The 23,853-nt window shown below is 36.8% G+C and overlaps 1 protein-coding gene across 7 annotated transcripts in view; it reads left to right on the forward strand.

The window, feature by feature from the left end:
- Positions 1-23,853, forward strand: part of fcho2 (FCH and mu domain containing endocytic adaptor 2) — a 195,596-nt gene that overhangs the window by 113,464 nt on the left and 58,279 nt on the right. For all 7 annotated transcript variants that reach the window (XM_072914142.1, XM_072914143.1, XM_072914144.1 and 4 more), the window contains exon 15: positions 17,362-17,386. In XM_072914142.1, coding sequence (XP_072770243.1) covers positions 17,362-17,386 — 25 coding nt within the window. The remainder of the gene's footprint in view (positions 1-17,361; positions 17,387-23,853) is intronic.

A 23,853-nucleotide genomic window follows, 5' to 3' on the forward strand; every position in this document is an offset into this window, starting at 1 on the left:
GCACCTTCATACCCTGAATCAAACCGGCTTGTCATAAGCGTCAGGTTGAAAAACTGAAGAAAGGCACGGAGCAAGCGTTGTGTGTGTGTGCAAAAGGAGTGCGAAAACAGCCTGCCGATACAGAAACCGCCCTGTACCTGCTACCCCTTGGCTGTATCATCAGCAGGCATGGAATATCCTTCCATTGCTATGCTGATGATACACAGCTCTACCTGCAAACAATGCAAACCTCACCCTCATCTCCAACGCCCCTCTCCTTTCTCACCACCTGCCTGGAGGAGATAAAGGCATGGATGAGCATCAACTTCCTGCAGCTCAATAGCTCAAAAACAGTGGTCATGAAAACAGGCACCCCACACCAGATCAACACATGCCCCATAACTAGCATCACCTTCTCTGGACAGGACCTGCCACTCTCCCCAGTTGTCACCAACCTGGGAGTGAAAATCCACCCCCACCTGAACTTTGAAGCCCACATCAACCATATGTGCTAAACCTCTTTCTTTCACCTCCGCAACATCTCAAGACTCCGCCCCTCACTCACCACAGCCGACACTGAAAGACTCGCCCACGCCTTCATCTCCTCCAGGTTTCATTACGGCAACGCACTTCTCGTCAGGGTCCACAAAAAGAGCATCAAAAAGCTCCAGTACATCCAAAACAGCGCTGCGAGGATCCTGATGAGAGTGCGCAAGCGTGATCATATCACACCTATCCTCAAATCACTCCACTGGCTCCCTATTGCATCCTGGACCTAATTCAAGATGAACCTGCTAACTCATCAATGCATCTACGGCAACGCCCCCTCCTGCCTCAAGGACTTAGTTTCCCCTCAACCTCCGCTCCTCAAACACCAACCTCCTCAAACCCATCAGGACAAACTTACAAACAATGGAGAAACTCTGGAACGCTCTCCCCGAACATCTTAGAACACCACAGTCAGTCGACCGTTTAAAGAAGGGACTAAAAACCCACCCTTTTAGCACAGCTTTCATCTAATTTCTCTGCCTTGTTTTTTTACTGCACTGCTTGCCTGTCTGTTTTATCCAGTGCTTTCATGTTTTTATTTCTACTTTTATCTATGTTTCTGTTTTATCTAGTGTTTATCTAGTGTTTTTCATGTTTTTATTTCCATTTTAATTTTCTATTATATATTCCAGCTTTCTATTTTTTTTTTTTATACTTTGCAGCACTTTGAGATTTTAACAAATGTAAACTGCGTTACAACGTTCATTATTATTATTATTATTATTATAAAAATTCTAGAGTGTGATTAATCTGATTGAAAAAAATAATCATTTTGACATCTGTCAAATAATTAAACCAAGTGCTACTGTGCGGCCAAAAGCAGGTGAAAAAAATCAGCGAAAGTCGCAATTTCTTGGAAATTGTACTACAATTTCTGAGGTAGGTTCCGAATAAGTGTAAACAAATTTTGAGTCTGTAGCACTTCTGGTTAGCCACTTAGCTCTAGCAAGGTGCTAACAAGCTGAAACCAATTTCTCCCTCATCAATGCATTATTTTGTGCAACATATCCAAAAATAAGTCCAGTACGAGCAGTAAAAGTCCATTTAATGGACAAAGTTAAGTAGAGGTGAGAGTGTGACTTTAAGGAGTCATACTACGTGGCTTCAATTAACAAGCTGGCTCCAGTCACAGCCTTTGAAGTACACCGCAGCGGTGGAGGGGGGAGGGGCAGCACTTGCACCTGGCGACTCAGCTCAAGAAGGATCAGAGATGTCAGAGATGCACACTTGTTTGACTGAAAACTATCACTATATACGGTTTTTTAAGTTGGTCTATTATTGTATTTTTATGACCTATGGAAAATATCAACCAGGAGGGAAAATATTCAATCTTAATATTTTCATTTCAAAAGTAACTTCCTGTTATTCTAATCCCTCAAATATCACTGCAGGAAATAAATGTCAACACAAGCATGGAAAATACTCAAACAATGTAAACCTACTAGTAAAATTACATTGAACACTTAACAATAACTTCTAAAAATGAAGGTGCAAAAATGAGTATGTAAGAAACTATTAATAAAGTGTAATAAAATAGTGCAAAGTGTGAAAATGTAAACATAGAGAAGACTGGTTTAGTGCCAGCAAGTTACATGGTCTGTGTAACATTTAATTTGGTATATTTGTATTATTTAAGTACGGAAATGAATTAATGTTATGCAGTTATTATTATTTCAATATTATTGGACCAAATTATTGTTTCAAACTAGCACATTTGTTATATTCTGTTATTTCCCTCTGATTGCAGCAGATGATGACTCACAATTTGGCCTAATTTTGAGTGGTATCACATAATCGGTATGCTCGTGGAGGGGTCACACAGGGCCCTGGAGGTCTTCCTTCAAGCCAGAACCTCCAAGAGGGGTACACATGTGGAGAGACTCTGTCTAATGCAAGTTTGACAATTTGGGAGCTCTCAAAGAATGTATAGGGGAGAAAGAGGAGAAAAGGTCTAAATCTAATGGGTCACGCAGGGTCCCTGGAGGTCTTCCTTCAAGCCAGAACCTCCAAAAGGGGTACATGTGTGGAGAGACCCTGTCTAATGCAAGTTTGACAATTTGGAAGCTCTCAGAAAAAGTAGAGAGAAGAAAGAGGAGAAAAGGCCTAAATTGAATGGGTCACACAGGGCCCTGGAGGTCTTCCTTCAAGCCAGAACCTCCAAAAGGGGTACACATGTGGAGAGACACTGTCTAATGCAAGTTTGACAATTTGGAAGCTCTCAGAAAAAGTAGAGAGAAGAAAGAGGAGAAAAGGCCTAAATTGAATGGGTCACACAGGGCCCTGGAGGTCTTCCTTCAAGCCAGAACCTCCAAAAGGGGTACACATGTGGAGAGACACTGTCTAATGCAAGTTTGACAATTTGGAAGCTCTCAGAAAAAGTAGAGAGAAGAAAGAGGAGAAAAGGCTTAAATTGAATGGGTCACACAGGGAACCTGGAGGTCTTCCTTCAAGCCAGAACCTCCAAAAGGGGTACACATGTGGAGAGACACTGTCTAATGCAAGTTTGACAATTTGGAAGCTCTTGAAGAAAGTAGTGGGGAGAAATAGGAGAAAAGATGAGTTTGGGCCTAACGTTTTGAGTGAGTGGGATTACTAGGCCTGTAGAGGTCCACTTTTGCCACCATGCACCCCATGAATGCTACACATGTGGAGACTCACCACCTGATCTAGTGTTGAAAAGCAGAGTGCTCTCTGGCAAAGCGCTAGTGAGATATCTCAGAAAAGGAGGCGTAATTATTCTTAGGTCAAAGGTCACCAGCACTCATGCGGCCCCCTTGGACCCTACATTTTGTACAGAGGTCATGTTCAGACCCCGCTGTCAGACGGCAGTGAAAAAAACAGGGTTGATGGCGTCCACAATTTTTGTCCTAAAACTTTCTTCAAAAAGCTCTTAAAGTTCTACAGTCTAACAAGGTTCTGCTGGCCATTTTGGAAAAGTGTCGACAAGGTCACACGGATCTGATATTTTAATATGTGGTTTGGGAATGCCAGACGAGTAGTTTGACATCTGTCGGGTGTCGGTGGCTTTTTGATTGGCGGGTCATCAAATGCAGAAATCGTCTATATTCAAAACACCACCAATTGGACAAATGTTAAAGTAATTGGTTCAAAATTGCTTTAAAATCCCGAGAGATGGTTTTGGACAAGAGATTTTGGGTTAAGAGTCTCTAAATCTTTTTGTTAGCTACTTAGCTTTAGCCACGTGCTATCAAGGTGCAACAAAGGTTTCCTTCATTGGTGGACTAATCTGAGTGACATAGTCAAAAATCATCTCAAACTTCCAAGGGAAAGTACTTTGTTATTGTGTTGAAATGACCACTGCAATATCTTGACCTCTGACCCCTAGGGAAGGCACCAGCAACTCTGCACTCTGAAATTGGTTAGGAGTCCTTCCAGTCAAAACCAGGGGACATAGAGCCTCTTCAGCGGCAGGGCCTAGACCGTGGAACAACCACACATTATCTGTCAAATCCTCCCAGTTCCTGGGCTCATTTAAATCTATGATAAAAACATATTTTTACTCCAAGGCGGTCAAATTAGATTAGATGTCTTTATTTGTAGCCGCAGTAAATGTGGCTCTCAGTGAGAGACTTTCATACAAAACAATACAACAAATAAACAAAACAATAATTAAAATCAATAAAGAAACAAAATCCAGTAAGGCAGGCTATATTGGTCATTAATTATATATACATATATTTTATAAATTTTTATTTATTTATTACATTTTAGTATTTTTATGTGACATCGCCTTCCGCCCGAATGCAGCTGAGATAGTCTCCAGCACCCCCCGCGACCCCAAAAGGGACAAGCGGTAGGAAATGGATGGATGGATGGATCTTTTTGCACTTCTTTGAAGGTATATTTCACTATTGTAGTATTTTATATATCTATCTGTGTTACAATGTAAACGTGACACTGCTTGCACTATTTTAAAATAGTTTCTTATGTTGGTACAGCACTTTAGCCAATTGTTTTTAAATATTTGTATTTAAAGGAATACACTACACTTAGCAAGATGCTATAAAGATGAAACACATTTATCCTCAATCAGTAGACAAATATGTGCAACATAGTACAAACTTCCAGGGAAATCCTGACTAAAATCACATGTTGCCTGTGGCCCCTACCTGTAATGTGTGTTCTTTGGGGCCTGCAGGTAGTTACTTTATAAAGGATATTTAATTTAATTTAATTCAAGCAACTTGATTGGTTCCCAGTGAGGTAATTAAAGGCATAGTGACATATTTACACTACTGTAAGTAACTTCGACCTCTTATTGTTGAAGTCTTCTTTGGAAATGTGATGAGCATGAATGTTAAAGAAGTATAGTTTATGGGGAAAAGACATGAATCAGCAAAATTGATTAGGAAAAAAAAATGCTCTCCTGAGATACAAATATATTTGCATCATGTAAAGTGTAATGATGCAGAACAATGTAGTGTATTTTGTACATTTATTGATGAATTAATGTGACTAATGTGTTGTTCAGCAGGTCAGCAAACTTCAAACTGTTGATGGTGGGGGAGGGGAGAGTTTCACTCATGCAGTGTGGGGGAGGGGATCAATCAAGGTGATGCAAGGAGTCACAATTTTCAAGACTTTCAAACTTAGACACAAGACCTGATTAAAGGCTGACATGTTGTAAATAAAACAACTATCACATCCAACAAAACAGTAGAAAGTAATAAGACCACAGAAGTTAAATTAAAAACCTTGATTAAGTAAAAAAAAATAGCTTGAGATACAAATGTATTTCCTTTATATAAACTGTAATGATGTAGAACTATGTAATGTATTTATTGATGAATTAATGTTGAACACAACTAGTGTGTTTTTCAGCAAGTCAGTAAACTTCAAACAACTCTTGAGTGTGGGGGAGGGGCGCGCTTCAATCAAGCCACATGCAAGGATGCGTTCATGGCAGAAGGAATTTTTTGCTTTCTTCATTGAGACTTATTTATGCTTAAAAGCAGTATGGTTTGAGTTTCAAATGTTGGACTAATTATTTAATGAACCATTGTTAAACATAATCCTACTAGTTTACTGAAGAGTGTGGATTGTAATCAGTAGCTTAGTCCATGAAGTGTCACAACATTGACATCCGAGTGGACGTGAATGCATCACCAGAAAGTGCGAGCCCGCAGATGCACATCAACACCACTGAAGCGGTGTGAAGAACAACTAACGCAAACAAAACAAGAAAACCACAAACAAATCTTACAACTAATCAAGGTAAGACATATTTTGTAAAATTATGCTTGTTAAGTGTTTAATATCTGTCCGTTACCATTTCTAACCGGAAGTAAAGCTGTGCTAATGATAGCTCATTTAGCTAACAATGGACAACATGCACACTAACTTCAGTTAGTGAGTAAAACTCTAACATGTTATTTTTCACATTTACTGCCCTGTTACCTTGGTATATATATATATATATATATATATATATATATATATATATATATATATATATATATATATATATATATATATATATATATATATATATATATATATATATATATATGCTGTGACTTGTTTCTCATTTTGTTGTGGCCTAGAACATGAAAAAAAATCTGCTCACTATTTTTACTGCACACTTTTCTAATTTGTTAGCATTGAGAAAGTGTTTATTTTATGGATAATACTTATGAGATGTTTTGGTAGATAATTATATTGTTTGTTTCAATCTTTCAATAGTTTTTATCTGACTTTTTATAAAGAATTCACAAGTTAGTTTACTAAAGTCAGTAAAATGTTTGATTTATTTCTTTATAGATGGACGGTGTTATAGATGGCTCTTTATCTGAATCCAGCAATGATCCAGAAAGTGACTACATGCCGTCAATGTCTGATAGTTCATCCTCAACAGTGGCACCTGGTCAAGAGTCACAAGTCAGTGGAAGTCAGGCTCAAAACTCAGATGGTAAGAAACTAATTTGGTTGAAACTGTTTAACTTGCATATTTTTTTTATCTAATTATTGTCTCTAAATGTCATAAAATGAGACAGTTGTGTTGCCTTTTCCTTATCATGAGTGTATCAGGTACGTAGTAGTATCTAGTAGGGCTGGGCAATATCGTAAAAGGATCACAATTATTTTTGTTATCATCCCATCTCAATATCACAATTTGTAATCTTATTTTCAACCTGCCACTTTTAAAACATCTGTTCTAAAAAAACAAATAAACTAGAGATTAGTTCAACATTGTATTAACATGCTGAGTAAATAAAGTGAATTAAATGAGAAAAGGCACTTTAACATAATAATGTCATAAACTCTTTGAGTTGACATGCTTTTAAGTAAAAGAAAGCACACACAAGGATACATTAGTTATTTCAACACTGGTGGCCAAACTATATCGTCTTAGAAGCTGTCCATTTATTGACTAACCAATGAAGACATTTAAACACACAGAAGATAATACAAATAATAACAGAAGAAATGAGCAAATTAAAAAGATGGTTTGACAAAAACAGACTATCCTTGAATCTCAGTAAAACTAAAATAATGCTATTTGGTAACAGTAGAAAAGAACATCATACACGAATACAAATAGACGGAGTAGACATCGAAAGGGTAAAAGAAACAAGATTTTTGGGAGTATAAATAGATGATCAAATGAACTGGAAATCTTATATACAAAACATACAACATAAGGTGGCAAAAAACATTTCAATAATGAATAAAGCAAAATACGTCCTGGGCCAAAAATCACTTCATATTCTCTACTGCTCGCTAGTGTTACCATATCTGAGTTATTGGTAGAAATATGGGGAAATAACTACAAATGTGCGCTACATTTGCTAACCGTGTTACAAAAAAGATCAGTTAGAATAATACATAATGTTAGAGAACATACAAACCCTTTATTTATTGAGTCAAAAATATTAAAGTTCGGTGATTTGGTAAAATTGCAAACAGCTAAAATTGTGTACAAAGCAAACTATAACCTGCTACCAAAGAATGTACAACAATTCTTCTCAACTAAAGAGGAGAAATATAACTTTAGAGGAAAAAATAATTTAAAACATTTATATGCACGGACAACGCTGAGAACCTTTAGCATATCAGTATGTGGAATTAAATGATGGAATGGATTAAGTAAAGAAGTGAAACATTGTACTGATATGATCCAGTTCAAGAGGTTGTTCAAAATAATAGTGCTTGCAAAGTACAAAGAAGAATAATTATGATAAATACTTTCAACCTTATTGAAAATAAGATATTCTTCATCTCAGTATGTTGATAATGACTGAATTAATTAATTACATATTACAAAACTGTTGTGTATACTAATTCACAGATGTTATTTTATTATATAAAAAGGTCAGTAAATGATTCTATATATTTGTAAACGCTCTGAAGTGGGAAAGGGGTAGGATTAAATAAGCTTTGCTTCTTCCTACTCCTTTTCGGACATGATGTAAAGTGAAATTATATGAAATTGTGTGATGTATTATACTGTAAGTGTGGTCATGTTCCAAATAAACTAAAGAAAGAAAGTAGCAGTACAGTGTAAAAACAAGTTGACTTTATATGCTTAATTGTGTTTCATTGTATCCAGTAAACCATAACCAATTGTATTTACAATCCACAAAGTATGTGAAAATACAGTCTAAAATGCCACAAATTCAGTCGGCCATTTTGAATATTCTGCTCCGAAAACTTTTGGTAATTTCCGTAGATTCTACATCACCGGAGGAACGCTTCTGCACTTTGACTATTTTATTAGATCAGTCATACTGGAAATTCATAACAATTGTAAAGAGATGTGCTGTTTATCATTCACAATCCTTATGTAAGACAAGAAAACATATGTTTTTATTTTGTATGCATTCTAAATGGTAAATAAATATCTAACAATTTAGTTAACAAATGCAGGGTCCTCTCATTATACTCTCTAAAAACATCCAAAAAGCACCAACAATACTCCATTTACATGTCGTGACCTGAAAATGAACCAAATATGAGTGATATTGTTATTATAAGCGCCAAGGCAGACAGACTATTTGGCGCATTAATAGCAGTGAGCTAATACTAGCTTATGCTGCTATTGTTGACACACTTCTGTGTCAACAAGTTTGGTCTCAAACTTACTAAAAGTCAATTGTAGATTATAATTCATGCATCTCTCACCTGCTAGTAGACAAATGTGGCCATGGACCCACATGCTGACATTTATTTTGCTGCCCTCAGCTACATGTTAAGCTCCAAGTTTAGTCATTCTGTTTATTCTGCATAACTTGTAAACGAATGTTGGGCAGTAAAAGTTTGACTCTGATTGGCTGTTCCCTCATGTTAGATTGAGTTTATGTTTGTGCACAGCTGATCACCGTGATTGACCAGAAATGTATCACAATCATGTAATCGCCCAGTCCTAGCATCTATCCAGTAAAATAAGCTGATGTTAATGCTTCTAGTTCTTTTCTTGTTGAATAAGACATTCTCATTCGAAAGACGTCACTATAAAGTAGAGCTGGACAATTAATCAAATTTTTATTTCAATTTCGATCATGGCTGCTTACTATCATGAAAATATAATAATTTAAGTGAATTATTTCAGTATATTGCTTTCCATAGTGAAACCCATTATCTACATATTTAAATTACACTTAAACCGATGTGGGTGGCACTGGGAGCAGGTGGGTAAACTGTCTTGCCCAAGGACACATCAGCAGTGACTCAGATAGCGGAAGCGAGGATTAAACCTGGAACCCTGAAGTTGCTGGCATGGCTACTCTAACAACAAAGCCAGGCCGTTCCAAAATAAAAAAAAAAGAATACAATTAATGTGCTGCGCAACGTGCATGCAAATTCCGGAACTGCTGACGGTAAAAGAGACGAGGAGCGAGTGAGTGGAAAAAAAGAGCACGTCTACTAGAAGTGTGGGATGTCACCATGGTTGCTACTTTTTTTGACATGTTAGTATGCCTAATTAATCATTACTAAACTCCACAAAAAAGTAAAGCATGATTTCCACGCACATGTAACTGTGGACAAAGTCACATAATTTGCCAATGAAACAGAATCCGCTATTAAACGCAGAAAATCAGTGAAATTGACATACATGTTAGTGAAATGTTGTCATTGTGATGAGAAGAAATACTGGTTTGGAAAATAATGTGTCTGGTAGCGCTCATTTATCCCCAACACACTCAACCGGCCCGTGCTAAACTAAACAATGTAGAAACGGCCCCTTGAAACAGCGACTAAACTAGGAAGCTAAAGCTAGCAAGAACAATCCATACACACACAATACATCTCATCTGTTAGGTTGTTGTGAATGACATCATGGATGTAACATCAATGTACACACAATCATACACACACAACACATCTTATCTGTTGTGTTGTTGTGAACGACATCATGGATGTAACATCAATGTACAAACAATCATACACACACAACACATCTCATCTGTTTGTGTTGTTGTGAACGACATCATGGATATAACATCAATGTACACACAATCATATACACTCACACAACACATCTCATCTGTTTGTGTTGTTGTGAACGACATCATGGATGTAACATCAATGTACAAACAATCATACACACACAACACATCTCATCTGTTTTGTTGTGAACGACATCATGGATGTAACATCAATGTACACACAATCATACACACACAACACATCTCATCTGTTGTTGTTGTGAACGACATCATGGATGTAACATCAATTTACAAACAATCATACACACACAACACATCTTATCTGTTTGTGTTGTTGTGAAGGACATCATGGATGTAACATCAATGTACAAACAATCATACACACACACATTAATTAATATCTAGCCCTACTTAATATGACCGAGAAAATGGGTCACCAGCTTATTTATAAACTGTCCCGGCTCAGATTTTCCTATTTGTTTATTTACAATATGCAGCAATAATTGAAATGACATTGAACAAAGAGAGCACAGTCTACCAAAAACATTCTTGGCCAATAAATCTGATTCTGATAATATTGAAATATATATGTTATTAGTAATTAATAACACATTTGTCTTTAAACATACATAAACATTTGTTGTTTTAAAGAAAATATAAGCATCATTGCAAATCAATATGGCCTAGTGGTTAGAGTGTCCACCCTGAGATGGGTAGGTTGTGAGTTCAAACCCCGGCCGAGTCATACCAAAGACTATAAAAATGGGAGCCATTACCTCCCTGCTTGGCACTCAGCATCAAGGGTTGGAATTGGGGGTTAAATCACCAAAAATGATTCCCGGGCGCGGCACCGCTGCTGCCCACTGCTCCCCTCACCTTCCAGGGGGTGATCGAGGGTGATGGGTCAAATGCAGAGGACAAATTTCACCACACCTAGTGTGTGTGTGACAATCATTGCTACTTTAACTTTATATATATAACCACACCCCTAGCCTCACCCCCAGCCCCACATATCTAGGGGAAACCCTGTCATCCTTACACTGATGTGTGGTAACAATCCTGTTGTAAATACACTGTAAATCACCTTCAAGCTAAACTAGACTATGTATATTATTTTCCTTCTGCAAACTGACTTTAATGTTCTCTTGCTTTTTGTCTTCTCTTGAAGCCTGTTCAAGATTCTGATGGTATGAACTTCATTGCAGTGGCATGGTGATATGGTATATTAGTGTATTTGCTAGTAGGATGAGCTACACTTAATGATGATGCTTCTTTTCTTTCAGAAGAACCGGACATTCTGACTCAAAAGACCTCAACTCCAAGACCATCAGATCAGGCCTGCTGAAAAAGACTGAGAAAACAGGTAACCTCCATAAACTCCAGAATATTTCAGTAGTTTTTCAGCAGGTCTTGACCCTGAGTTTCTTCAAAATTTCCATATGCATAAATTCAGAGTGGAAAAATATTTACCAGTTATGCAGGACTGCTTGATTACCAGCAACTACCTTTTCTAATTTCTGTTTCAGGGAGCGATTGACAGTACCCCCAAAAGAAGTTCCATGGTAGGCCTTGGTGTTGTGAAAAAAAGACGACAGTACGGCGACAGCACATCACTCTGAATAGAGTTCCTGGTAAAGAACTTAGTCTCAAGGCTCTTGATGCAGAACTGATACTCGCCACTGGAGAGATGTTAAGAACCAAATCTACAATTCCATCACATCCCAAAAAAGTCAAATTTGAGTTTATCAGTCTATTGTCTAAAAAGTGTTAGGTAACACTTTAAAAGTGGTCAAGGAGGTTCTTTGCCTCACTCTATGACTATTTCACTTCATGCTAAACTGCTGTTGATGCACTTAACAGTTGATGAATCTGTTATAGATCAGTTGATTACCTCATATTGATAATAATGGCACTTTTTGATGACACTAATTAACCATGACCACGTGTATTGATGACACTTATTGATAATAATAATGATGGCAATTCTTATTGGTAATAGCGTTGATAATGAGACTTGATACTGACACCGCTTATTGATAAAGACCCTAATTCACAATGGCACTCATTGATAATTACACTTATTAATACAGACTACTTGACGACGATGACACTTATTGAAAATAATGAGACTCATTGATAATATTGATGCATTGATTTAGACACTAATTGACAATGACACTAATTGATAATGACCCTTTTTGATGATGGTTATTTATATTGATAATAGCACTTGACATAATGACACCTATTGATAATGACATTTATTTGTGATTACGACACTTAGTGATACTAGCATCGCTTATTGATAATGACACTACCGTATTTTTCAGACTATAAGTCGACGTTTTTTTCATAGTTTGGCCGTGGGTGCGACTTATACTCCGGAGCGACTTATGTGTGAAATGATTAACACATTACCGTAAAATATCAAATAATATTATTTATCTCATTCACGTGAGCGACGAAGCAAATGGCAGCCATCATCACACACACGTCAGCAATCGTCACTCACATGCCAACCAATAAGAATTCGGTTGGGGCGGGCCATGGCAGAAGTGCATTGTGGGCCATGATATGCTAACTGCTATATGCTATACGCTACTGCCAGAGCTATTAAAATGGATCACATCAACATTGGCGGTAACTTATAAAAACTGAGAAGTGCTGAACTAAAATGGCACCGAAAAGGAAATCATATACTGCAGATTACAAGCTGGACGTAGTTAAATATGCTGCAGAAAACTGCGATCGAGCAGCAGAAAGAAAGGACGCTAGCGGCGCATACCAGGAGCGACACCGGGGAGGAAGATTTCATGGGATTTAGCGATCGGGAGTGACAGATTGTTTGGTAAACGTATAGCATGTTCTATATGTTATAGTTATTTGAATGACTCTTACCATAATATGTTACGTTAACATACCAGTTGGTTATTTATGCGTCATATAACGTACACTTATTCCGCCTGTTGTTCACTATTCTTGATTTATTTTAAATTGCCTTTCAAATGTCTATTCTTGCTGTTGGCTTTTATCAAATACATTTCCCCCAAAAATGCGACTTATACTCCAGTGCGACGTATATATGTTTTTTTCCTTCTTTATTATGCATTTTCGGCCGGTGCGACATATACTCCGTAGCGACTTACACTCCGAAAAATACGGTAATAGACGATGAATCTTATTGATAATGATGCTTATGGATGATGACGATAATGACACTTAACAATAATGATGTTATTACTAATGGCACTTATTGATATTGATGATGACATTGATGATCAATCTTTCTATTCATTATAGTTAGAGTATTGTGGACCAACTTATCTTCCATTAGATGATCTATGCTGCTTTATAATAAAATAATTTTGCTATCAATTTGTGTAAAATATTTTGTTAATACTTACATGTGTTTGAAAATTCTGGGAAATCGTCATGAATTACATTTTTTTTTCAAATATACATATCAATCAATAATAGTATTAGATTAGATTTTTTTCAGTTAGAATAACGCAAACCTGATATGATATGCTCACCTAGAAAAGGCCTAAAGCTGCACTTGTGTACAGTAAAAACAGTAATTGAGTAATAATGTGTTACTTAAAACTTAAAAGCAAATTAAATGTAAGGTAGCAGCTTGAAAGTCAAATCCCAGAAATAATAGCTGTAGTACAGTTGTACGAGCAGTAGTAGGGTAATACTATAAGTAAAATAAGTTGTTAGTGTAGCTGTGAAATGTCGTAGAAGTAATATTATCATTTGTAATAGTGTTACCAGCTGCAGTAGCAAAGCCATTATCAGCAGGAGTTGTTGGTGTATTAGCACTACTAGTAGTAAATGTATTGCTATTACTTCTACTGCCACTATATGACTATATTGTGTCATATATATATATGTATACATTTATGTTTTATTATATGTATATATTCATATATACTGTACTGTATGTATTTATATATACATGTTGTGTATGTTTAATTTTCTACTATGTAATACATGTTTTGTACATTTATACAATAATGTAAACTGAATGAAAATAGTCTGAGAAATGAGCAAGATATGATTTATTTTCAATTTAGATGTGTTACTTTCATTGAGTACTTTGCGGTAGAAAATGGATGGATGGATGGATCTTTTTGCACTTCTTTGAAGGTATATTTCACTATTGTAGTATTTTATATATCTATCTGTGTTACAATGTAAACGTGACACTGATTGCACTATTTTAAAATAGTTTCTTATGTTGGTACAGCACTTTAGCCAATTGTTTTTAAATATTTGTATTTAAAGGAATACACTACACTTAGCAAGATGCTATAAAGATGAAACACATTTATCCTCAATCAGTAGACAAATATGTGCAACATAGTACAAACTTCCAGGGAAATCCTGACTAAAATCAAATGTTGCCTGTGGCCCCTACCTGTAATGTTTGTTCTTTGGGGCCTGCACGTAGTTAAGTTTATAAAGGATATTTTATTTCATTTAATTCAAGCAACTTGATTGGTTCACAGTGAGGTAATTAAAGGCATAGTGACATATTAACACGACTGTAAGTAATTTGACTTCTTATTACGGAAGGCTTATTTAGAAATGTGATGAGCATGAATGTTCAGGAAGTATAGTTTATGGGGAAAAGTCATGAGGAAAAAAATAACTGATGTGAAATACAAATGTATTTGCATCATATAAACTGTGATGATAATTGTTATTTGTTTTTCAAATAATTAAAGACTTTATAAGAGAAAATGTGTTGCTGTGATGCTCAGTCACCAGTAAGCATTGAGTGTAGTTTTATTAACATATATTATTACAGTATTTGTCAACAGTAAAATACAAAAGGGAGCAAAAAAGGCCTACAAGCTATAAACAGAAATGGTCTGACCAGAAATGGGCCCATCAGCGCCCCCATGAAAAGGTCCTCACTAAGGTGGTACAAAACTTTTTCGCAAGGTATTTTTCCTTTGTGTGTTTTAAAAATCTGAGGTGGAAACTGGAGTTAGGAGGCCACCTAGTGTTGAAGTGTAAGATCAGTTTGTCTCTAAGTATAGCAGAAAGGGTGGTCCTCACTTCCAATGGGAACTTTTCCGGTCCTCACTTTGGTGCCTGTACAAGAATGTGTGTGTGTGTGTGTGTGTGTGTGTGTGTGTGTGTGTGTGTGTGTGTGTGTGTGTGTGTGTGTGTGATTTACTGTCTCCTCCGATGTGGGAAAGTCCTCCGCCAAGTGGGAATAATGAATACAACTTTACCGCTTCTGTTTTCGTTGGGCGTTCATACACTTCTTTTATTGGCTCAGCGCTTTAAACGCATGGGAGTTCAGGATAAAGTTCAACTTTTGGGAATGTTGTACTTTTGAAAGGTCCGGATGCGTTTTATTTATGGCGTCATGAATTCTTTATTTACAGTTGCTCTCAGAGTGATTCCACCCTCAATGTTTAAGTATATTTACGAGGGGTGTCCAAATTCTTTTTATTTTCCAATAAATCTCGACTCTTATCTTAATCGATTTAAAAAAAATAAATCGATGAAAAAATAAATAAATAAATATATACATATATACCGGTATGTGTGTGTGTGTATATATATATATATATATATATATATATATATATATATATATATATATATATATATATATATATATATATATATATATATATATATATATATATATTAGAAGCTTTTCATAAAATCTAAGATTATAATATAATATGTATATGTTTATTTATATATATTTGTGTATGTTTATATGTATGTATGTGTATATATATATATACTGTATATATTTATATAAATATATATATATATATATAGATATATATATATATGAACCAAGTTTAATATGTATTTGTGTGTGTGTGTGTGTATATATATATATATTGTATATATATATATATATATATATATATATATATATATTTTATATATTATGTCTTTATTTTTTTTCAAAATCTGTCCTGTGCAGCCACTTTATTAAATGTTTGGGTAACATTTTATTCAACAAAACTAGTTTTCTTTGAAGTAATATAAACATTTATTTGAGCTGTTTATCTATTTGGAGTAATAATGGAGTTAACCATATAACTGGCACCCAATGTTATTAAAAAAAAAGCACTGATTTTGAATCGAGAATCAAATCGTTAAGCCCAAAGAATCGAATCGACTCGTGTGGTGCCCAGTCCAAAATCTGTTAAGGATGTACTGCTATAAAAATGCCATATAACGGTTATTGTGACCAAAATTATCACGGTTATTATTATTATTACTATCGCAATATTGCTGAATGTGTTCAAAAAGCACTTATACACACACTAAAATCTTTCAACCAAGTTTTATTTTTTAAATACCGAAAACAAATCGAGACAAAATATACTTTCTTGGCAGAGGAAACATTAAACATTGTCCTGGCTTATTAAGAGCCATATTATTTTTATTTGTGTGTTTACTGTAAATATGTTTTTCCTCATATATGTAAGAAGCGCAATTTTTTTTGTGCACCCCTAAAAATAACCTATTTATTCAACCCAGAAGATTGCATTTTCATTGGGAAGATTTGAGTTATGTCCCATAAAATGTCATGAAAGCTGCCCTTTAAAAGTATATTTTAGAAGTTCTTCATACAATCTAAGCTGGTAAATATAGCAGAATATAAGAATAACCTACTTATTCAAACTAGGAGATTGCATTTTGGTTTAGAATATTTGAGTTATGTCACGTAAAATGTCATGAAAGCTGCCCTCTATAAGTAACATTTAGAAGCTTTTCCTAAAATCTAAGAATGTAAATTAAGAACATAAAAATAACCTACATATTCAACCTAGGAGATTGCATTATGGTTTGGAATATTGGAGTTTTGTCACATAAAATGTCATGAAAGCTGCCCTTTAAAAGTACATTTTAGAGGCTTTTCATAAAATCAAAGATGGTAATTAAAGAAGAACATAAAAATAATCTATATATTCAACACAGGAGATTGCATTTTGGTTTGGAATATCAGAGTTTTGTCATGTAAAATGTCATGAAAGCTGCCCTTTAAAAGTATATTTAAGAAGCTTTTCATCAAATCTAAGATGGTAAATACAGCAGAACATAAAAATAACATGCAAAGTGCAATTTGGCATTGAATATTTGAGTTATGTCATTTAAAAACTGCTCTTTAGAAATATACTTTAGAGGCTTTTGTTAAACTCCAAGCTGGTAAACATAGCAGAATATAAAAAAAAGTGATGTTTTCATGTTGCTGATTAAAAGCAGCTGTCGGAGGGATTATAGTTAAGTTATTATTGATCATGAATAAAGTTGTAAGTTATAATAGCACCAGCTGCAAAAAGAATCATTCTAGTTCACTCTGATTTACGTGATGAAAATACACAGTATATATCTTTTTTTTGGAATGTTTTCCAACTCAATCTCTTTTCTTCCCCCACAGGGCCAAATGCGGAGGAACCAATCCAGTGAGTATTTTGACCTCCCTGTATTTTCGTCCTCCTGACTGCGCGCGTCCCCCTCAAGTGCCTTTTACTTAGCAGCGGTTGTTTTTCAAAGACGCGGCCTCAGAAAGGCGAGCCAAAACCAACACGTCCCGAGGAAAAAGCAAATAGCTGTTCTTTCCCGTGAATGCGAGCCTCAGAAGACGTCTGCCCTCCCCGCCGCGCGCGGGCAGATTAATTGCTTAATTGGCCGCGCGTATTTTGACATGTCAGAAATGATCCTTTCGCCGCCGCGTGCTGGCACGGCCGCCGCGCGCCTCGCTGGCTTTTATTCCTCGCAGAGTGCCCCTCGTGCGGTTATCTGTCTTGTTCCACCAGGTCCTGCTGGAAAAACATCGTCTATCAATCCCCAATGTGTTATTTTACCCCTCTGAAGAAGGTTGTGTGTTTATTAGCTCTTTTATCTTTCTTTATAGGACTGTCATGTGGACAATTCTTCTACGATCACTCTTAGCTCATGTTATCTTCAAATTAGCATCATTAACTCATACTCTGATGTTTGTTAACTTGTTACAGGCCTCTGAATCGTGGCTCTATCCCTCCAGGTCACTAGCGTATTAGTGAGTGACGGGAAGTAAAGCTCTGGGGAGAAGTCGATTGTGCTCTACCCTCTACTATTGTCAATCAATCAATCAATCAATCAAAGTTTAAATGGTAAATGTTAATGGATTATACAAACCCCGTTTCCATATGAGTTGGGAAATTGTGTTAGATTTAAATATAAACGGAATACAATGATTTGCAAATCCCTTTCAACCCATATTCAATTGAATGCACTACATAGACAAGATATTTGATGTTCAAACTCATAAACTTTATATTTTTTTTGCAAATAATAATTAACTTAGAATTTCATGGCTGCAACACGTGCCAAAGTAGTTGGGAAAGGGCATGTTCACCACTGTGTTACATCACAAATCCTTTTAACAACACTCAGTAAACGTTTGGGAACTGAGGAGACACATTTTTTAAGCTTCTCAGGAGGAATTCTTTCCCATTCTTGCTTGATGTACAGCTTAAGTTGTTCAACAGTCCGGGGGTCTCCGTTGTGGTATTTTAGGCTTCATAATGCGCCACACATTTTCAATGGGAGACAGGTCTGGACTACAGACAGGCCAGTCTAGTACCCACACTCTTTTACTATAAAGCCACGTTGATGTAACACGTGGCTTGGCATTGTCTTGCTGAAATAAGCAGGGGCGTCCATGGTAACGTTGCTTTGATGGCAACATATGTTGCTCCAAAACCTGTATGTACCTTTCAGCATTAATGGCGCCTTCACAGATGTGTAAGTTACCCATGTCTTGGGCACTAATACACCCCCATACCATCACAGATGCTGGCTTTTCAACTTTGCGCCTATAACAATCCGGATGGTTCTTTTCCTCTTTGGTCCGGAGGACACGACGTCCACAGTTTCCAAAAACAATTTGAAATGTGGACTCGTCAGACCACAGAACACTTTTCCACTTTGTATCAGTCCATCTTAGATGAGCTCAGGCCCAGCGAAGCCGACGGCGTTTCTGGGTGTTGTTGATAAATGGTTTTCGCCTTGCATAGTAGAGTTTTAACTTGCACTTACAGATGTAGCGACCAACTGTAGTTACTGACAGTGGGTTTCTGAAGTGTTCCTGAGCCCATGTGGTGATATCCTTTACACACTGATGTCGCTTGTTGATGCAGTATAGCCTGAGGGATCGAAGGTCACGGGCTTAGCTGCTTTCGTGCAGTGATTTCTCCACATTCTTTGAACCCTTTGATGATATTACGGACCGTAGATGGTGAAATCCCTAAATTCCTTGCAATAGCTGGTTGAGAAAGGTTTTTCTTAAACTGTTCAACAATTTGCTCACGCATTTGTTGACAAAGTGGTGACCCTCGCCCCATCCTTGTTTGTGAATGACTGAGCATTTCATGGACTCTACTTTTATACCCAATCATGGCACCCACCTGTTCCCAATTTGCCTGTTCACCTGTGGGATGTTCCAAATAAGTGTTTGATGAGCATTCCTCAACTTTATCAGTATTTATTGCTACCTTTCCCAACTTCTTTGTCACGTGTTGCTGGCATCAAATTCTAAAGTTAATGATTATTTGCAAAAAAAAAAAATGTTTATCAGTTTGAACATCAAATATGTTGTCTTTGTAGCATATTCAACTGAAAAAGGGTTGAAAATGATTTGCAAATAATTGTATTCCGTTTATATTTACATCTAACACAATTTCCCAACTCATATGGAAACGGGGTTTGTACTTGTATAACGCTTTTCTACCTTCAAGGTATTTAAAGCGCTTTGACACTATTTCCACATTCACCCATTCACACACATATTCACACACTGATGGCGGGAGCTGCCATGCAAGGCGCTAACCACGACCCGTCAGGAGCAAGGGTGAAGTGTCTTGCTCAAGGACACAACGGACGTGACTAGGTTGGTAGAAGCTGGGGATCGAACTAGGAACCCTCAGGTTGCTGGCACGGCCACTCTCCCAACTGCGGCACGCCAAACTATAACCAAGATGTATGTTAATACCAAAGAGCTGATGCGTATGAAGTAGAAAACTTACAGTATAAACACTTTGTAGGACTCAACAAAAAACAAGACTAACACATTCAACTTAATGGCAAAAATGAATTCCTGTCTACAGATTGATAATTTATTATTTGTTTATGAATTTATGCGATGAGGTGGCGACTTGTCCAAGGTGTACCCCGCCTTCCGCCCGATTGTAGCTGAGATAGGCTCCAGCGACCCCAAAGGGAATAAGCGGTAGAAAATGGATGGATGGATGAATTTATTGATTTCATTGATAATCTTTTCTCATTTTATTGAAGATTTTTCCTTTTTTGTGAAGTAAAAACAATTGTTTCTCATATTAAAAAAATAATGGATAGACTTAGCCATTCAAATTTGAACTTCACAGTACAGATAACAACAACATTTTGTTGCATTAGCTCGTTGTAGTGCAGGATAAAAGAGCAATAAAGTGCATACATAAATAAATAGATTACTGTACAGATAAATATATTGCACTTTTGCATATGCATTGTGGAAAATGCATATATTTTTAAGAGTTATTTCTTTAGTCATAGTCACAAAGTCACTACAAAGTCACAGTTTACTTTTAGAACCCTTAATCGCAGATGTCTCAAAGGGCTGCAAAAGCCACAACGACGTCCTCGGCTCAGATCCCACATCAGGGCAAGAAAAAACTCAACCCCCTTGGGTGACCGGTGCGATGGATGCCGAGTGGATGCGGTTAATAATGTGAGAGTGCAGTCCACAGTGGGGCCAGCAGGGGATCCTCTTGCATGTAGACAAGTCGGGGCGCCGAGACGTCACCGACTGATGCATAAGGAGTGGTCAACCCCCGGTCCCGACTCGGAAAAGCTAGCGTAGAAGGGGGCAGAGCAAAAAAGAGAGACGGCAGATCAACTGATCTAAAAAAGGGTTCTATTTAAAGGCTTAGTATTGTCTGAGTATTCAGGTCAATACGGTATTTTAGGGATGTTGACATGCAGTTTTTGTGGGGGAAAAATATCGATATGGCAATGTATTGCAACACTTTTCCTAACGATTCATATAGATTAAAAACAAAAATGTTGTTTTTGTTTTAAGTCATGTTTTGGGCACATTGTTATTCAGGATCCACTTCCGCACCTCCACGCAGCACAGTGTCGCTGTACCGCTCCCTCACCGTGCAGGGTTATTAATGTTAAGTACCGTTCACATTTGAACCGATACTGAAACAATTCGCAAAACCTAAGAATCAATATCGCTGCTCAAAGGTACCATTTTTTTGATATTTTTGTGTGTGGTAATAAATATTGTTTTTGATGATAAAATTTCATTTTTATTGCAACATTTAAAAACTGGATGATTATGATAACTGCTGTCCAGTTCAGGGTTGTGGTTACCGGTACCAAAATGCATATCGATACTTTTCCAAATAAAGGGAACTACAAAAGAGTGCCAATTTTGGTTTTATTTTAACAGAAAACCTTACAATACAATAAACATATGTTTCCTATTGCACTCAAAGAACAATTTTAGAAGGTTAAAATCTAAATTAAAGGGCATTAAACACATTGTGTTTTTATTGTTTCACTCAAAGAACAATTTACAGTTTTCCATATTACATATAGTCTGCTATAATTAAGGATTAGATTAGAATATAATTTAAAAAAACATTATATTAAATGCTTCATGATTTATGGTTGTCAATCCTGGTTTGTGCTTTAAGAAACTACAATTATTAGTTAGTACTAAAAACAAAACTATGGATAAATGTACACAGATAAGCCATGTAGCAAGTCAAACACACTTTGTTAAAGATAAAACCCAAATTGTAGCAATTTGTTACCAAATTCAGTCATTTTACTTGCACTAGTTAATGTTAGATGGGCGTTCCTAACTCCGCTAATATTTGCCATCAAGCCAAGCAGCTGTGTGCGTGTCTATGTATCTGCATGTTATGTATCTACATGTGCACAGCAGGGGAGCTGTTAACTTATGAGAGTAGTGTATGTGTGTTTGTGAGAATGGCAACGTGTCTAAGTGACTTCAGTGAGTGAGTGGGCGAGTAAAGAGAGAGAGAGAGGTAGCGCTGCACTGTACTGCGCAGTAGAAAAATGAACGGGTCTGGATGTGTCCTGGAAAACTAATAATAAAGCAACCATATTGTCACAAATTGGCGGCCTCGAATTCTGACCGGAAAGCGGATCTTAGCAGACCCATTGCCAGGTAAAGTGAAAACATCTGCCCTGTGCTCCGCGACTACAGTCTGCACCGGAGCAGAACAGCAGGACAGGTGTAACAACTACCTGTACATTATTAGCTTTCACTTTTTATAATTCCTTGTGCAGATCTGAATGCTTATTATTTAAATGTTTACCTACGTTTGACGCAAAGGTGCTAATACTAATCGCCACATTTGGCGAGGTGTGTTTTGAAGCAACACTTGAAGCGTGGCGCTTCCTTGTATCATAGTTTGAAGCCCAAATACCTCCATATTGCACTTCAAACACACTATTTATTAATATCATGTGCCTCGCTCTGTAGTCACCGCCACACAGCAGCATTTAGATGAAAGAACAGTACCGGTAATTTTCAAAGGCAGTATAGTACCGATTTCAATCACTTAGTATCGCGGTACTTTATTAGTACCGGTATACCGCACAACCCTTGTCCAGTTGTTCTATCGTGTTTTAGTATCACATTTCGTAGTATCAATGAAAGTTGCAAGTCCAAGGCTTTAGATGGCAGTAGTGTATAGATTATCGTGTGTTGGCTAGTCAGTTCAGTCTTTGCTGAATCTAGTCTTTTGTTGCGCCCTAAACATTGTTGATACTGTAAGTATTGTATTCATTACCCACCAGCCGTGTGATTGTAATTGTCAGGCATGTGAAATTTCCGCGAAAATCTGCATTTCCGAACATTAGTTTTCGCGTCAAAATATCCCTTCCGTGTTGAAATATCAATAAAAATACAATGTAAAGAAAATGTTGATACTTTGGTTATCCTCCAAAATTTAACAAGCCCCGAAAGTGTTAGGATACAAGCTAAACTGAACAGGACGAACATGGCACATGTAATACGTTCATTAACAGTTTTCAACCTTTCGCATCAGGAAGTCGGTCCGTCGGCAAAACTTGTTCCGCTGTCACTTCTGTTGTGTCCGCCGCGTCCTGTGTGGCTTAAAGTTGTGCTGTGGCTGAAAGTTTTCCCCACCGGTCTCACCGATTCGCGTAAAATCCAACGGTACCATGTATTGGTACCTGTGTTGCGCGTGGCGCTACAATATATTGCCGACTTGGTTATCACTTCATCAGCACTCAGAGCGGATTCAGCCAAACTACCTTTAGGTAATGTTGCACATTTTTATGCCAACAAATAAATGGACTCAAAAACTGCCCTGACATAAGTACAGTAAGGCTCCACTTTTCCCAAAAATGCGCTAGCTTAATGCTATTATACATTGGCTTTGCTATTGACATGCTACTGATTAGCATTAGCGATTTCGACACCTTCAAATTTGTATATGAAAACTACAGCTAAGATGCACGTTACAATCAAACAGCTGGTGCGTAATAAGTGCAATACTGTACTTACAGTATTAACACTTTTTAGGACACATCAAAATGCAAAACAAAACACCATAAACTATGCATTACTGCCATCTAACATCTGGGACTTGCAACTGTATCAAACAGCTAACGTTATGTCATACTTGCAAATAAAACTCTGAAATGTGATAATAAAACAAGAAAAACTGGACAGCAGTGATCATAATTAGCTCATTTTTAAATGTTGCAGTTGTACTCACGGCCCGGTGGGCAGATCTGACCCGCCACGTCATTTTATGTGGCCTTGAAAGGCTGGAAGTATTAAACGCTTTAACGCTTTAATAATAATCTTTAATATTATCTG

The sequence above is a fragment of the Nerophis lumbriciformis genome, linkage group LG11 (genome assembly GCF_033978685.3).
Source record: "Nerophis lumbriciformis linkage group LG11, RoL_Nlum_v2.1, whole genome shotgun sequence".
NCBI lineage: Eukaryota > Metazoa > Chordata > Actinopteri > Syngnathiformes > Syngnathidae > Nerophis > Nerophis lumbriciformis.